The sequence below is a fragment of the Oryzias latipes genome, chromosome 17 (genome assembly GCF_053564925.1).
Source record: "Oryzias latipes strain Hd-rR chromosome 17, Olatipes_Hd-rR_3.1".
In the NCBI taxonomy this organism is placed as follows: domain Eukaryota; kingdom Metazoa; phylum Chordata; class Actinopteri; order Beloniformes; family Adrianichthyidae; genus Oryzias; species Oryzias latipes.
The window spans coordinates 6,377,778-6,395,117 of record NC_136253.1 but is presented as its reverse complement, the minus strand read 5'-3'; the positions used below and the strand labels follow the sequence as shown (position 1 = coordinate 6,395,117).

The 17,340-nt window shown below is 40.0% G+C and overlaps 2 protein-coding genes and 2 long non-coding RNA genes across 4 annotated transcripts; 3 read left to right on the top strand and 1 right to left on the bottom strand.

Moving 5' to 3' along the window:
- Positions 1-53: 53 nt before the first annotated feature.
- On the bottom strand, positions 54-9,550 carry pak1ip1 (PAK1 interacting protein 1). The gene is made up of 10 exons (XM_004078608.5): positions 9,238-9,550; positions 8,657-8,819; positions 6,417-6,537; positions 6,270-6,344; positions 6,135-6,187; positions 5,917-6,062; positions 4,155-4,252; positions 3,961-4,060; positions 712-841; positions 54-347 (listed from the first exon to the last, which is right to left on the bottom strand). The coding sequence occupies exons 1-10, from the start codon at positions 9,313-9,315 to the stop codon at positions 241-243; spliced, it is 1,071 nt and encodes a 356-aa protein (XP_004078656.1). The 5' UTR covers positions 9,316-9,550; the 3' UTR covers positions 54-240.
- On the top strand, positions 3,419-3,861 carry LOC144986853 (uncharacterized). The gene is made up of 2 exons (XR_013650714.1): positions 3,419-3,542; positions 3,727-3,861. It is a non-coding gene; the product is annotated as an uncharacterized LOC144986853 (long non-coding RNA).
- On the top strand, positions 6,757-8,819 carry LOC110016802 (uncharacterized). The gene is made up of 2 exons (XR_002292137.2): positions 6,757-6,896; positions 8,600-8,819. It is a non-coding gene; the product is annotated as an uncharacterized LOC110016802 (long non-coding RNA).
- A 2,181-nt stretch (positions 9,551-11,731) lies between the features above and the next one.
- On the top strand, positions 11,732-17,105 carry si:dkey-222f8.3 (Poly(U)-specific endoribonuclease-C-like). The gene is made up of 7 exons (XM_004078607.4): positions 11,732-11,856; positions 13,732-13,831; positions 14,146-14,257; positions 14,330-14,451; positions 15,819-15,931; positions 16,178-16,331; positions 16,402-17,105. Exons 1-7 carry the CDS (start codon positions 11,846-11,848, stop codon positions 16,660-16,662), a joined length of 873 nt encoding a protein of 290 aa, XP_004078655.1. The 5' UTR covers positions 11,732-11,845; the 3' UTR covers positions 16,663-17,105.
- Positions 17,106-17,340: the final 235 nt, after the last annotated feature.

Genomic DNA, 17,340 nt, shown 5'->3' with positions numbered 1-17,340 from the left:
TCAAAATAAAAGCAAATCACATACGTCTCTTGGAAAATAACTTAAGAGGCAACTTGTGTTATAGCACAAACACAAAGCATTTATTGTGTAATCATTATCAGCCTTTTTTTCTTCTTCAGAAAAACAGAGTTCGAAAAGTTTTTAATAGACAGGACAAAAGGGAGCCATATTTTTAAAAGCAACGTTGAATTTTATCACTGGGACAAATATTAAAGCAAATATAAATGCATAAATATATTTTTATTGTTTTCCGCTCTTTTTCTTCTTAGGTTTGCTCTCGTCCTCTAGAATGACTTCTTCTGCAGCGATTTGGACTCTCCTCTTCTTTCCAAGAACCTGAGTAAGTTCTGCGGACAAAAGATTTAAGATATAGATTTAAGAATACAATAAAGCAACACATGCAATGCGGTTTAGATCAATGCTCCCTAATCTTTTTCAGGCCATGAAACCGCTTTAGTTATGTCTGAAGCCAGGTCCTCCTATAGCGGCTTGACATGCATCAGGAATGAGTCGCATTGTGGTGTGAAGCTTCAATAATTCTGGTACTTCAACTTATTGATCAGTTACAAATATTTGACATTTTACGATGAAATGTAAAGAACAAGCTTTTTTTTAAAATCTCATTACCACTTAAGAGCTCACTCTAGTTTGAAAAAAATGAAAACACATTTTCTGATGAGTAAAACAGTGATTGCACTTTCATAGCACCACCTTTAGATGTTGTTGCTTCAGATGCTGGTTTCTCATCCGTTTGCTGTTCTGAGGATGGGGTCCACACAGCAAGGCATGTCAGTCTGGCTGACGTGTTCACTTCCCCCAGAAGGGTGGGAGATTCCAGCTTCTGATGTGAGCAGAGAAAAGAATCAGCCGGACAGAAGACGGTGTGGGACTTTTGATCACTGCGGCGATGAAGCACACACACACACACACACAAAATCCCCTGGCGGCCGCGTCATCTACTAACAATCTACCTAATGAACTAACTATATAGGTGTTGTAATGTGTATGTGTGTCAGCGCGCTGCATGTGTAAGAGGAAGGAGCGTGAGCAGTGCAAGAGTGAGTGAGAGCGTGCACAAGTGTTGGGGTGCACACGCATTCATGTCTGTTGTTCCGGAGTGAAGGAGAACAGTGATAAAAGGTGTGGGATTTTGATCACAGCTGGGATGAAGCAGCAGGAGTCATGGTGTCGGGACTCTTGTGACCCCCCCCCCCCCACACACACACACACACACACACACACAATCCTCCGTCGCACACTCAAGAACGCATGCGGCTTGTAATGGAAATGAATACAATTGTAACTCCCCCAGAAGCCCTTGAAGTTTCAACGCAGGACTTGCAGAAAAAGTAAGTTATTAGCAAGGATGAATGTGTTTATTATAGTTAAAATCCTGCACCATATGCAGAATTTAAATAAAATAAAAAAATCACCCTGGTGATGAGTCATCAGCACGGTGATGCGGTTATCGTCACACCCCTAGACATATTTACCATTATGATCATCTTATATACTTTAAAAATACTTTCTTTCTTTTCCCTTTCACATTTTACAGAGGAGCAGATAACTGACCTACAACTGAGTTTTAGGGCCTCCAAAAAAAAAAGTAAAATTACAAGATTTAAAGTCGTACATTTAGGAGATTAAAGTGAAAGTGAGCATACAGAGCAGCAAGTGAACGCCGTGCAGCAGCAGAGCAGACCCACTAAACTTAATTGAACAGGTGAGCTGAATCTCATTTGCTTGATTTATGATTTATTAATGTTTTATTCATTGATGGGTGGTTTGCAGGATCTCTGCAGCCCGTTGATGAAGACATCGGTGTCCCTGCAGCATCACTTCAATCCTTTCTTCCTCCATGAAACCAAAATCTCCAAGTCTGTGTGACGTCTGAGGAGGAGCACTTTTTGGCATTTTTAACGTTCTCATGCTATTATAACAGACTATTTTCATTTGTTGTTTGTTGTTTTATGTTGAAACGGGACATTGTAGTAGGTTTAGGGGATGTCATCTGGACTTGGTTATTAAAGTTAGAAGACGTTTCGCCTCTTATCCAAGAGGCTTTGTCAATTCTGAATTAGCTGGTCTAAGAGCTGGTTTATATATGCGTATCTAAACCAGCTCTTAGACCAGCTAATTCAGAATTGACAAAGCCTCTTGGATAAGAGGCGAAACGTCTTCTAACTTTAATAACCAAGTCCAGATGACATCCCCTAAACCTACTACAATGGAACCAACCTGGATGAATGAGAGTCTTCATAGACATGTTGAAACGGGACGTTTTTCCTCCGGAGGAGGGGGCATATGTAACACTGTTTAGAAAAAAATCGATTCAGCAATATATCCCGATAGTTCATTTGGCGATACTTGTATCGATTCAAAATGCTGTCAGGGCGATATTTATTGAATTGTTTCTGAGCGTCTGACTCTTGTTGTCCACTTCACCCTCCGACCGCTAGTTGGCAGCAGAGAACACAGACCTTCTTTGAGCAGCTCTACTCCACACAAAACAACAGGAAGACTGCAGCCAGAGGCAGCTTGTTCTGTTGTTATGAGACATGAAATACTTCGTTTTTACTTGGGATGGATACCAAACAGAAACTCTGAGCCATGTTGCTGCCAGTAACATAAAGAAACGTGGATTGTGGTGCTTTTAGCGGCTCAGATAAGAACGAGGGAAGCACTGGAGCTACACAGGTTAAGTTAGTAGGCTAATGAACTTAGCATCAATCAAAATGCTTTCGGTAAAGCGGGCTAAAGTTCTGCAGAACCTCCCAGCAATGGATTTTAGTTCAGCGACCTGTTGGATCAGAGGGATGTGTACAACGCTCTGAATAAAGGCCGACATCGTGGTGATCAGCTTTAGTTTACTTATGCGTGTGAGAAGCGTGGCTGCAAAGGTGCAGCGGTGCAGGGCAGATATGTAAACAAAGCACCTTTGTCACATTAAAGGAACTTTCCTTCACCCTGTCATGCTGCCTCATCATCATAATTTATTGTTCTTGGAAAGAATTAGCCCCCCCCCCTTTTTATTTTTATTTTTTATTTCTGAAGCACCATTCAGGCTCCTGAACCGTTAAAAGTACTGGAGAAGCTACACTAAGCAATGTTGAAAATAAACAGCACTTTATTTACTCAATCATACTTTTAGAAACTTATTGGTTAAGGCACAGTCATTCTATGTTTTTTCATATACTGACATATATTTTGTTGTGGAAATCAGACAATGTTGACTGTTCTCTTTCTATATTTTAAGTTACCAAAATAAAAGCACTATGAATTTGCTTTGGTAAACGCAACTTAGATATGAGATACAGTTGCAGTGCTTAACATTGTGATAGTTAAAAAAACGGAATTTGACTATTTCATTACAGTGAAAGACGTAAAGAAATTCAGGTAGAGTTTTTTCTAAGTCACACTTGAAAAAAAAAAAAGTAAGAATGTGTTCCGGTAAAATATCGGCATTTCTATCGTATCACCAGACTCTTCCCAATACACACCCCTACGGTTTACCTTCTGCTTTGGTGTTCTGTGCATGACAGGTTCATGACGTAAGGTGACCAAAGGACTTCTGGGTGTGTGAATGAAAAAGAAAAAAAGCAGCGGCCCTCTACACCCAGACGTGTCTCTGAGCTCCTTATTTTACAGATGAAACTCCACATTACCGACACCGAACCCCGGAAAGCCGGCTACACTGACAATAATTTCATTTTCATTTGCCAAAAGGTTCAGAATTTCTTCGTTTTTGAAACCTATCCGGAAATAAAGCTTCACAAAATGCTCCACATCTTTCATCTTCAAGCTTGACTCGGATAAAGAGACAACGTTGGAGTTTTTTCCTCGTTAATCTATGACTTAAAAGATGTCATTAAAAAAAAATTTGTAAACTGGCCCTAAAACTCCGTCGTACTGACTTTCCTCCAAATGCTAAAAAAGAAGAAACATAAAGGAGAGACAAACCTCTTTCAGGTGGATTTTCCACATTTTGATGAAACCATCGTTTGAAGCAGTCACCAAAACACAGTAATCCTCCATTGAGAAACTATCAACTGCTTTCACTCTGAAATCACAAACGACAGTGACGTTGTTCTGTTATCCTTCAGAAAGAAACGAGTGTGATAAACACAACAAGAAAAAGCCTGTAGTGAATTCACCTGGTTTCATGAGCCTTGAACTCACACACCCACTCGGCTTTGTCAACGTCACATAATCGAACCGACTCGTCGTCTCCGGCAACGGCCAAGATGGAGTTCTGAAAATGTGAACCACAGCTTTATTTATGCCATTTTAACATGGGTAATGATAGATCATAATAATAATTAGAATACATTCTGTGTGATGGTGCTTTCCGTGGCACACAAGGTCACCCAACACGTGCATTTAAAAACAGACACAGAAACAAAGTTAAAAATCAATTCCACTGTCAAGGAGGTTAATAAGGTGCATTATTGGGTTTAAGGATTGATGGCCAATGAAAATAGGAGAGCCTTGATTTGAACGCTGGTGGTAAGTTTGTGGTCATGTGGTAGACAGTTCCAAAGGTGAAGAACAGATCTGCTGTACGATGAGCAGATAGAGAGGAAAGGACCTGAGGAGGATCTTAGGGAGAAGGAGGGAAGACAGAGCGAAATGGGGAGGGACCAGGTGGTGAGGAGTTTTCAAAGTCAGGTTAAAGATTTTTAACGCAATAGTGAGATGGCCCAGCAGCCAGTGTAGAAGCTTTGGGGATCGGTGAAGGCAGAAAAGGATCTGGGGAGCAGTTTTGAACCAACTGAAGCTTGTGGATGGAAGAGAGACCAAAAAGAAGGAAGTTACAATAGTCAATCCGGCACGTGAGCAGGACAGCTGTCATATTGTGTTGGTGGAGAAATGCTATTCCAGTGATTTTATTCATGTGTGAAGAAAAAATAAAGAGCATAAAGCTACGAATAACAGAAGCTGTGTTTCTATCACACATGTGCGCAAAACTTTATCGAAATTCTAGACGGGCTGAAAACACAAAACTTTTTAACTACACTCTTTCCTTTAACTCACAAATGTGCGAATAAACCAACTCCATCATGCAGAAACACGGCCACGGATGTGATCAATACTTTGAGAGCAGATACATTCAACTTGCTGCCACGACACTAGCGCTCATCATCATCATCATCTATCAAAGGAGATGTCGCAGTTTTCTTTAGGACATGGCGAGCTCCTTACATGTGGGAGGGGCTACGGATGAAGCCATTTAATGAAATGGTGGTTAGTGATCTTCCAGAGGAGCTGTTCATGACACGCTCAACTTTTCATGAGCTGTGATGCTGTGGGACCCCTAGTTGTGCCCGCTGTGCAGCGCCCAAGGCCGCCAGTTCCTACCAAGAAGCGCATGGCTATCTGGTTGTTGGTCATGTGACTCATCATTCCAAAAGAGTGTTTCCATTGCAGTTTTGCCAAATATGTCAGTTTGGCAAAACTGACTCCAAGCGCAAAAAGTTTTTTTCCACAAATGCGAGTTTTTTCAAAATTGCTGTGGTTCCATTAAGCAAACTTATTATCGCAAATCCAATTTGCGTGATTTCACAGTGAATGGAAAAGCAGCGATAGACTCTTGACCTGAGAGGAGGACAGCAGAGTTATCAATTGACAGCTGTCAATTTTAGAAATAGTTCATCTGAAGTAAACAAGCAAACACTCTGCTTTTCTTCTGTTAAGTTTAAGAAAGTTGTGGGGGAAAAAACACATTTCATCTCAGATCTCTAAAGGAGAGTCATCGACACAGAAGTGGAATGAAATTTTGTATTTCATAAGACTATTGTAAAGAGGAAGCAGATAAAAAAGTAGGCAGCACAGGACAGAGCCGTGAGGAACACCACACGTTATGGTGGTTGATTGACAGTGAATATTCTTCAGAGATGGGAATTACATTAAACTCACGTTTAGGAACTTGAGCGAAGAGATCCTTTTGGGGTTTGTGACCGTTCCCGTGACAGAGGCCGTCTCCAGCTTGTAGATGTCGACTTTATCGTTTATCACAGCCACATACCTGTCACCATCAGGAGACCATCTGACAATGTGTGCATCTGTGGGGAGTCAACAAAAAAAGGTATGATGCATTTCATAATTATACTTCATTTGCACCAAAAGAAACTTACTTTGTTTGATGTTCTTAATGAAAGCTGATCTGCCGTTAATGAGATTCCAAGTTCTTTAAGATCAGGAAAAAGAGAAATGACTCTCTGATGACAAACATTTATGAAAACCGAATTTTCAGGGGAACCGACGTTTACCTTAATGTCTTGTCTGTTCCAACTGAGAGAGCAAGTTTTCCTGAAGGATGGACAGACAACGATGTGACGTGACCTCTGCAAACAAAGATCATGAATATAAAGGCTGACAGCAAGAGGCCCGAATGTGGAGCCTTTCTTCATTCATACTTATGAGCTTTAATGGACTTCAGACACTCCCACTTCTTTGTGCTCCACACACACATCAGTCCATCCTCTCCTCCACTCAGTAGATGAGACTCCCCATAAAACTGCAAGCAAGTGATGGTGCCTGTGGAGAAAAAGCCTTTTGAGATTACCGTACAAGAGACAGTTTTTGTTTTATGCAATATGATGTATTCTCAGGATTATAAAAGGGCCTACTCAACTTCTTTTTTTGCCTGTTTTCGTGATAACCAGGCGATTTCGTTATCACGAGGAAACAGGATATTTTTCTTATGATGAAAGACCACGCCCCAAGTGTCATGCATTCATTCCATCCTGCCCCTCTCGTGCATCATTCTGTTACCGTGTAGACGGCCTGATCCCCTCATCTGGTCACTGAGGACATTGACAACTGAGGACATTGACAACTGCAGGATTACTGGGCCAACCTTCTCCTCAAATGACGATGACGGATTTGGACGTTGAGTATGACCAACGATTAAATTGATTATAAATTGATCAGTTCTTCTACAGAGAGGCCTGTAATTTTCATCATAGGTATACCTCAACTATAAGAGACAAAATAAAAAAAATAAAAACAGAAAATCAAGTTGTCTGATTTTTAAATAATTTATTTGTAAATTGTGGTGGAAAATAAGTTTTGGGTCAATAACAAAAGTTCAAGTCAGTACTTTATTATACACCCATTGTTGACAACCACAGCAGTCAAACATTTTCTCCAAGTCTTCACAAGGTTTTCAGAAAGTGTTGCAGGTATTTTGGCCCATTCCTCCATGCAGATCTCTAAAGCAGTGATGTTTTGGAGCTGTTGCTGGGCAACACAGACTTTCAACTCCCTCCAAAGATTTTCTATGGGGTTGATGATGCTTCCACCTCCATGCTTTACAGTAGGTATCTTGCTCTTTGGATGCAGCTCAGCATTCTTTCTCCTCCAAACACGACAAGTAGAGTTCTTACCAATAAGCTCTATGTTGGTTCATCTGACCATAGGACATTCTCCCAATCCTCTTCTGAATCATCCAAATGCTCTCTAGCAGGCTTTAGACGGGCCTGAACATGTACTAGCTTTAGCAGGGGGACACGTCTGGCCCTGCATGGTTTGAGTCCCTGGTGGTGTAGTGTGTTACTGATGGTAGCCTTTGTTATGTTGGTCCAGGCTCTGTTCTAGCTCACCCTTCTTGTGATCATTTTGACCCCACGGGGTGAGATCTTGGGGGGAGCCCCAGATGGAGGGAGATTATCAGTGGTCTTGTATGTCTTCCATGTCCTAATAGTTGATTTCTTCACACCAAACTGCTTACCTGTTGCAGATTCAGTCTTCCAGCCTGGTGCAGGTCAACAATCTGGTTTCTGGTGTCCTTAGACAGCTCTTTGTCTTGGCCATAGTGGAGTTTGGAGAGTGACTGTTTGAGGTTGTGGACAGGTGTCTTTTATTTAGGTAACCAGTTCAAATAGGTGACATTAATACAGGTAACCAGTGGAGGACAGAGGATCCTCTACAGAACAAGTTACAGGTCTGTGAGAGACAGAAATCTTGTTTGTTTGTAGATGACTAAATACTTATTTTCCACCATAATTTACAAATAAAATCTTTAAAAATTAGACAATGTGATTTTCTGGATTTTTTTTCTCATGTTGCCTTTCATAGTTGAGGTTTAACCATGATGAAAATTACAGGCTTCTCTCATCAATTTAATTGGGAGAACTTGCACAATTAATGGCTGACTGAATACTTTTTTGCACCACTGTACATCTCGGCGTCTCATTGTGTGAAAGGAAGAGAGGGACACCCCAGTATATTCTTCGTTATCTTGCAATCATGAAGAAACAACATTTTATTTCTCGTGCTAATGAGAAAACATTAATTATATAACTCTCTGCTCTTCTGCTACAGCAGTGATAACCTGGAACTATGCGAAAAAAAATCCCCCCCCAATAAATGCTCATGAATTTATCAGGGGCTTATGTGTTGTGTAGAAGTTATGGACCATTCTTTTTACGTTCTAAGACTTTTGAGAGGTTCTTTTGTTATTCTGAGCTCACCCAGCATGTTCTCCGGCCATTCTGATGAAATTATCCCACTTTTTAAGATAAATATAGTATTCTATAATCCAGTTTTGACAAAACTGTAGTTGGTAAACTGATGGCATCCTTTCTAACATCTGCAGTACTTGGCTATGCACAGCAGTTCACCAGAAAAAATTGATTTGATGACGCAATCCTACCATCGTGATGCAGCAAAGCCCCATGCTCGGTTCGTTTCTTCATGTCATACAACTGGATGGTCTCATCTTTGCTCCCTGTGGCAACAAACCTCTGGCTGGCAGCTACAGCTGAGATGGAAGCTGTGTGAGTGTGATGAGTGAAGTCGGCCTCAGCGGTCCACTCCTGCGTGACGAGGAAACAGCAAAACACTGGAGAATTAATACGATCTGTGGATTCCAGGCGCCTTCAGACACTCCAGGGGCTTTGTTTTTCACCCAATTCATGTTTCCTGTTGTCAAACTACAAAAAAAAGCAGGTAGGTAACCTTTCAGCTACATGACAAAAATAATGTATTTTCTGAGTTTAATGTATTTTATTTTGTATGCATCCTCTTGACAAATATTAAAATACTATCGTCTACCGTCCAAACTAAGACACCATCTCTCAGTAAATCAAGGATCGAAAAACTACTTAAAAAGTTTAAGTTTAAAACAATGTTTTTGTTTCCTGGTTTTTCACATGCACTTGGAATGGACACATGAAATAACATTAAATAATAATCCCAATTTATTCCACATTCAAGATAAACGGCTTGACGTACTTTTTCAGCAGTTTTTACTCGGTAACCGAAGATGATCTGCTCGTAGCTTCCAGCCACAAGTCCCAGCACTGCTGCCATGATGCTCCCTCTGCTGCTGTCGGGCCAGCAGGCTAATTTCCTTCCCGTAAATGTGTTCTCTTTCTTCTCTAAACGGAATAATGCCTCCCAAACTGACAAACAAACGCCAATCGGGCAGGTTGATGCCTAAATTTGAAATGCGATTCAGACCACCAGCGAAATATCCAGCGCTAACACTTATGTAGCACAACTGTTAGCGACTAACATGTGGGAACGTGGCGCATGCGCAAAGGCGACGCTGGGGTTTGTTTTGCAGACGCTTTCAAAGTAAAAGCACTGCTGCTACCAAAAAAAAAAAAAACAACTCATCGATTTAACCAATGAACACAAAAAACTGAGGGAATATCCTTGATCATTTAAAGTGAAAGCATGAACAAAAAATAAATGAACTTGTAAGAAAAGTTACTGTAGGGTTAAATTATGTCTTTGTTTTTAACCCTTTGCACAAAGTAGTGCACTTGAATAGTCAAGTCAAGTCAAGTAACTTTATTTGTCAAGATCTACAATGTTGACACATACATAGAAATTGAAATTGCGTTTTCTCTTCATCTTCAGTTAAACGGGGAGACACCTTCAAATTGCACAATAAACAAACTATAAATAGAACAGGCCTAAATATAAATGGTATAAAAAAATAAAAGTAAAAAAATGAGGAGAGAATAAAGTGACTAGAGAATAAAGTGACTGAAGTACAGTTGCTTAAATTTTTAACGGCACTAGAGGACTGGTGGAAGGTGCAGTCAGTGCTGATGAGGTAGGTGACGTATGTGTGTCAGGGATCAGCAGAGCAGGAGGGCAACAGGGCAGCAGGAGGGGAGGGGGGCAGGGCTGGGAGAGAGTTCAGCTTCCTGACAGCCTGGAGGAGAAAACTGTCTCTGTGCTACGTTCACACTGCAGTCTGAATATCTGAATATTTAAGTATATTTGAGTAAAAGTACAAGTATATCAAGTATATAATATAGACCATATACATATAGTGTATAAGGTATTCTAAATGAATACTTCTTCAGGTTTAATTTGACATTTTAAATGTACAATATATAGACAGTCTATTGAAAGTAAACTGCCTCACTTTTAGTGTATACTACTGAGTATACTTGTGTAACACTCAAATAGATGTAACCCACAGGCTTACTTTTGCTAGGGGGAGATTATATTCTATGGCTTCTGAAAACGAATTACTGACTTGTTTCATTCAGTATATTCTATACTTGAAATGTCTGGTACATCTCTATATTTTGCATTTGACAGAGAATAAATCAAACCACTGAAGTCCCCCCCAATGAAAACGTTGCCAGAGGTGTTTTTGATTAGGATTATGAAGGTTTTAATCCCACAACCTAAATGTCTTTAAAAGATAATTTCATGTTTATCTAAAGCCTCTGTTTCCAAAATCTCCTCTAAATGAGTGCGGCCTGAGCTGAGTAGCTCCGCCCTTCATCCCCCCTTTGATTTAAGGGGAGGTGCACAAACTACACAGACTGACAGTCTCTATTCTCAAAGGTTTCTCTTTAGCGATAAAGAAACAGAAAAGTGACATATTTTTGGTTCTAAATCAACACTTTTTTAACAATGTGTGGAACGACAAAACAAATGCTGTTTAATAAAATTACACATCAAAAAGAACTTTATTAAGTCCATGAAAAATGCTTTGAATGACATTAGAATTGAAGCTACATTGCAGCAGCAAGCAGCACCTGGCTCTGGCTCAGAACTGATGTGATGCTGGCTCATGCAGATTGTTGGATTACCCTGAACAGCAAATAAAATGACATAAAAGATGTTTCAGGTTTTGGCATTTTGAAACTGTTTTTGTTTTTGTGACCTTTGACCAGTAGGGGTCCTCTGTGTGCCATTGCACTGAAAGTGAACACTCCAGTCTCAGAACGTCAGTTTCCATTTGAACCTTCATATCACTGTTTGAGCCATGGAGAAAGACACTCCTGAAAATAAATCATCTATTATTTCATCTATTTAAGAAAAGTCCTGTTTAAAAGTATCAAAAACAACAGAAACGTCTACTGGGGGTTATTTTGAAATTCTAATAAAGAAGGCATACATCAGAAAGATACCCCCAACCTTAAAGCATTTGATTGTGGGATTTTGGGAACGTTTACTCCAGTAAAGGGGCCTTTCCCTGTTTGAATTTCTATTCTATTCTATTTGGTGCACAAGTTTTCACATTCTGTTTTACAAGTTCTCACATCAAATCTACAAGTTCGTCCATTAAGACACATTTTTACCTTTACACATTTATTCTGGCTGAATAGAAAATAACCTTTAATGTTGGTGTCTTTTTAAATTTGCTTTCCATGTCAAAGTTGTCCAAACTTTTAGGTCTTTACAGTAGAGCGGGGTAGGATTACAGCCTTCCGGGGAAAGCGTCTGAGGGGAGGGGCTTCCCCTTCTACCTGCCTCCTGATTGGTTAATCCTCGAGAACAGGTTTGATTGGCGTCCAGTATGACTGTTTACACGTCACTGCGAGTTTTCTGAGAAGATTTCGAGTAACTGTTTTCACTGAAACAAACAATGGCAAGAAGGTGAGTTTACTTCTTTGACACTAGACACCTTTTTCTTGATTTCCTGCTTTAACCGCAGCTTTATTGTCAAACTGTTCTAATAACTTTTATTCGCAGAAACGTTATTGTTCTTATTTTTTGACGTTTTCAACTAAAAGCCATGAGTTCATGCTGATTCACAGGCATCTGTTTCCGTGAAGTTCTCAGGTTGCATTGGTGGATTTCTGCTGTTCTGCCCACGAATGCAGGCGGCTCCGTCCGTGCGTGATTGCAATCTGTGTTCAGCGTTTTTCACGCATCTTCGGGAGTTCATGTGGAAGCGAAAGTCTGTCTTCCTCAGCCGTCTGCTCTCTTTACCGCTTTATTTTTTAGTTTGGAACAGTGCATTTTGGTTCATTTTTGTGGGAAATGTGGGGAAAAGAGCCATTTTGGTGATGATCAAACCGCACGAGGCAAAAAAAAAAAGGGTGTGTTGGCTTAAAAAAAAAGGTGTGGTCCTTTCTGAGGATGGAGTTCCAGCCTCTTCCTGCTGTTACTTCCCTGTTAGGGTTTACTGTCGCCAACAGAGGAACAAGAAAGCCTGACTGCTTCATCACGGGGTCGGTTTTGTGATGCATCAATATTCACCACCTCTGTACCGCAATAAAAAACTTTAAAGTATGCGTTTTTCCCTGCAAACATCTGTTTTTAATAGGTTTACTAGACTATTAAATCCACTTTGGTTCTGGAAACAAACAAACCCAAACGAATGCAGCCTTGAACAAAACACTGGGGGGATGCTGTGGAGGGATTGTGCTTTGAAATCATCTGCAGCTTTTTATAATGAGTGGTCAAGAAAGCATTTGTCTGATGATGGAGGACACATTTTTAAAGAAAACTAAGATTCAAGTGACATTTCTGAGTATTTCTTTATTAAAATCATCGTGAATCAGGAGCAGACAAAAAAATGCTGTTCGTATTTGTGACATAAAAAATACGCTGGGCGGGCCGCTCTGCTCCATTCTGATGCATCCACCTGCAGACAAATAAATCTGCGAACGTCTTTGTTTTCCTCGTTTGGGCTGGAATCTGGATCTAACCTGAACACACGGATAGCTCCGATGTTGCTCGTCATTTTTGTCGCACCGCTAATGTTAGGTTGGGGGTAGTGAGGGGCTTTAAGCTAGCAGGAGAGCGTGTAAACAAATGGATGACGGGAAGTGCGGCTGAGGAAACACTGTGGCAACAGTCCTGCCCAAAATTCAGCGTTTAATTTCTGATTAACTTCTGCTGCTCCGAGGAAACTATGTTCTAGAAAACAACTTTTTTTAAAATTATTTAGGCTAAAAACGGCATAATCATAATTAAAAAACCACTAGGAACTAGGAATGCTTTAAAAATAGATCAGAACATTACTTCATTCAATAGAGCTAAATTTGAAGGCTTGACTTCAGGGTCCTGGCTCTAAACCACCGTAAAAAAATTGTTTGTTGTTGCTGCTTTGTTTATTTTATGAATTAATCTTCTCTACTGTACATTTTCTAAACTTTTGCACAGTTCATTCGGCCTTTTCAGAAGAACGTTCGTCTTATGTCGTGTGTTCAATGAATGAAACGCAGGGTCAGATTTCAGTTGAGACACATCCTGAAGACAGAGTTGGCACTGTTTTCACTGCTGGCACAAGTTTCCTTGAAGTATTCAAGTTTTCCCCTCCAGTTCTCTCGTTCAAAAGCAAATATTCCTAAAAAAAAAATGCCTATGTCGGTGTCCAGGCTGTGTCGCCTAGCTGACAGCATGTCTAGGCCAAACGCCCAAAGAACTGGATAAATATGGTGGAAGTAAACAAAACTAAAGAAAATGTAAACATTTCCATTTAGATGGATCAGTCTTTGTTCTTTTTCTCTTTATTTTTCACAGTAATAAAGCCGACCAGGAGCTCACGGAGGTGTTTAATCAGCTGTGGGCCCTGGACTCTAACCGTCTCAAGCCAGGCATTGATTACATCATCTCCCTTCAGGTTAGTGCCATCAGCGAGGCTCGCCTTATCTGCATTGCAAAGCACCTGGGTACAACAGAAAGCAACCATTTAACCCTGCGAAAGAGCCACACATGGACTGAATGCTGGCGCTCTGAGCAAAGCAGACACACATTTTTGCAAATCTTCCCTTTATTTTTAGGCTGCTGTCACCATGGGGTTGTGCAAGGCTTTTACTGAACAGAAGTTTCGAAATAATAAGATTTGCACAACTGGAAGGATTAAGAACAGATTTTCTTTCCAGACCTTATTACTGGATCTTGAGGCAGTTGAGTCAGATTTGTGTGTGTCTCTAGGGCAAGGCGGGTTATGTGGCTCCCGGCAGCAACAGCGCCAGAGACCGGGCCCACGCTCCACTCTTCACATACGTCAATGAGGAAAAGCTGAAGAGCATTGAGACGTATGCGCGTGAGTGTCCGTTCTTCTGTGTCACTGAACTCTGTTGGTGAGTTTTCCTGAGCAGATCCCGTCTTCACCTAGACTTTATCAACTTGTTGGACAACTATGAGATGTCTACTGGTGTGTCGGAGACTGTTACTGCAGAGGAACTTCAAGAGAACCGCCTCTTCATTGATGCCATCGTGAAGACCGACGTCATGAAGGTACAGCAGCTTTATGACCATCGTAGACTTTGAACTTGGACTTACAATGCCGTGATCCTGCTCAGCAGCTGCTTACACATCTGTCTATTCAGTCAAGACCCCTCCAGACTCTTTCATTCGTCTGCAGTCATAAAGAAGATCCGCTAAGTTTATTTGTATTCAAGAAGTTTAAATGAAAGCTTCAATACAGGATAGCTAAAACAAACACATATTTCACAACTTCTGCCACTGCTTCAGTTAAAGTAGAAAATATGGGACTCTCCTTTATAATGACGAGATGACAATTCTCCATACCTTACTACCTTTGGCAGAAACAGTTTGAGCTAGAAGCTGATCTTGTGGAGAGAATTTCACAGTCATGGAATTAGAATTTATTTAAAGCAATCATGACAAAAAATACCAGAGACGACAAACACAAGAGATCTTGTTTATATACAAATACAAATCAAACTTAAGGTGATTTGACTGGAACATTTAAAAAAAGTAAAGCAAAAGTGACACATATATTCATATATATACATGTACATGTAAATTATGTCATTATAATTATGGTAAATGGACATATTTGTGCTTAAACATACAATACATGAAGTTTGTCAAAAACAGTATAATAAATTGCTTGAAAAAGAGAAGAAGGAAGTGAGTTAATATAATCTATTATGTTTGACTTAACTGTTTTACATATATATTATATTCTGGTTCATAACTTCTAATTGAAGACACACAGATATTCTATCTTCTTTTTGTTTTCCTTTGGGCTTTTCCCTTCAGCCAATCAGCTTCCTCCGTCTAACCCTGCATCTTCTGTTTTAACACCAGCTACCATAATGTCTTCCTTCACTGCATCCAGAAACCTCCTCTCTGGTCTTAGATATATTAATACATATATGTTTTGAATCCTTGTCACAGTTGAATCACATTACAAATATGATTATGATCTTAAATGAAAGGTCCTTATACCATCCTACTGGTTATAGATATGAATTCCCAATACTCCCAAAACAAAATTTTTTACAAACAAATATGTTGCAAAATGATTTTTACATTAGGAACTTTTAAGTAATTATTCTAAACATTTAGGAGAATTTTCTCCTGTTAGGGTCCAGCTTAGCTCAGTACTGAACAGGGTGATAGTTTTATGTTGTTTTAGCAGCACCAAAGGTATAATAAAGGCTTACATTTGACTATATCCGTTATTTTCACTGTACAGTGACTCCTAAAACATAAAGGCAGTTCAGATCCCTGTGAATGGGTTCCTGTTCTCAGGCCCAGACATCATTTGTCGTTTTACTGTGGTCCTTTTGGAGAATGGTCATGTTCGATGTTAAGTGTGCAGTGTCGTGATATGATGTGTATTTTTCTTCCAGTGCGCTCACAAATATCTGGTCAGGAAGCGGCAGTCTCCGTCGGACCCGGCTCAATTCAAGAGACAGTTGTATGACATCTGGTTCAAACTCTACCACAGGGACAGGAATGGAGGGTGAGGGAACTGATGCACAGATTTGATCCTCCACTGAGGAACTGTTGTGCTGCTTTCTTTTCAGGAAAACAAGCAAAACTCAGCATCTCTGTCACATCTTTGATGACATTTGTTGATGTTATTTCATGCATGGAGCATGGCAGTAGTGTAGGCTTAAATGTCATTTAAGTTTGAATCAAAGCTCATTTGGGGATGACTTTGCTGTTTACATTGTGTTGAAAACTTGCCTTGATCGTTGTCTTCTAGTGAGGATTCCTGTGGGTTTGAACATGTGTTTGTTGGAGAGACCAAATACAACCAAGAGGTCACAGGTCTTCATAACTGGGTCCAGTTCTACCTGCAGGAAAAGCACGGCCATGTCGACTACAAGGGCTACAAAGCCAGACAAAACAAGGACACAGTAAGAACGTCACACCAAGTACTTGATGCACGGGTTTTCACCACTCTAAAATAATGTTCTTTTTTGAAAGCCTGATGAGGACGACCACGTGCTGAGCCTGCAGTTCAGCTGGAAAGGCCTGGTGAAACCCGTCGGTTGCTCCTTCATCGGTGTCAGTCCAGAGTTTGAGGTCGCTCTTTTCACCATCATCTTCCTCATGTCCACCGAGAAAATGACCTCTGTTGTGGTGAAGGTGGACGAGTATGTCCTGGAGCTGGTTGTCTATCGATGCGGCCGATCCATCGCCACGTCCTACCCCAAGCTGCTCAGCAGTAACAACAGGGATTTGTAGTTTTAACCCAATCAGTCCAGAGCCGATGCAGTCCTTTGTTACTACCAATGTTTCTGTTTGACTTTTTGCATTTATGCAGTAAGAAATCTGTATCATGTTCTTTTGCAATACTTGGGGAAAAGTTAAAATATATAGACTTGAGATGAATTCACATCTTTTTAAATTCCCACTCGGATCATCTTTTGATCTATTTAAAAAAAATGTGTCAATATCATTATCATTATTTACAAAAAAAAAGAAATCATCAATACAGGCTTATTCAAGTATTTGTGCACCTCATCTGCAGTTTTAATAATAATAATGGTAAAACTGACTGAAATTTGTATATTTGATCCTTTCATTTGCAAAATCAAACCTACTTCCACGGCTTGATTTACTTGGTTACATGTAAAGTAATGTTTGTGGGGGTGGGTGGGTATTAAAGCTGGACATTCCTTTGCAAAGTTTTTTGTTTTTTTTATTTTTATTTGTTATTGAACTTCAAACAAACACATACACATAGCTACAACATAAAGAAAGAAAAAAGTATAAAATACAAATAAAGAAATAAAAATAAATGAAAAATAACATTAGAATTGTAGTTTACAATACTAGGGATTATCATACAACATGTGATCTTCAGTGAAAATAGACAGTTTTATTACATTTTTGTTTTTCATTAATTTCAGAGATTTAAAA

Coding starts and splice junctions, on each gene's coding strand:
- pak1ip1 (XM_004078608.5), bottom strand. CDS start 9,315: ATGGCAGCAGTGCTGGGACTTGTGGCTGGAAGCTACGAGCAGATCATC. Junction 6,345..6,416: donor AAGTCCATTAAAGCTCATAA/GTATGAATGAAG, acceptor CTTTGTTTGCAG/AGGTCACGTCACATCGTTGT. Junction 6,063..6,134: donor CATTAAGAACATCAAACAAA/GTAAGTTTCTTT, acceptor GACTCCCCACAG/ATGCACACATTGTCAGATGG.
- si:dkey-222f8.3 (XM_004078607.4), top strand. Junction 14,452..15,818: donor TGAAGACCGACGTCATGAAG/GTACAGCAGCTT, acceptor TTTTTCTTCCAG/TGCGCTCACAAATATCTGGT. Junction 15,932..16,177: donor CACAGGGACAGGAATGGAGG/GTGAGGGAACTG, acceptor GTTGTCTTCTAG/TGAGGATTCCTGTGGGTTTG.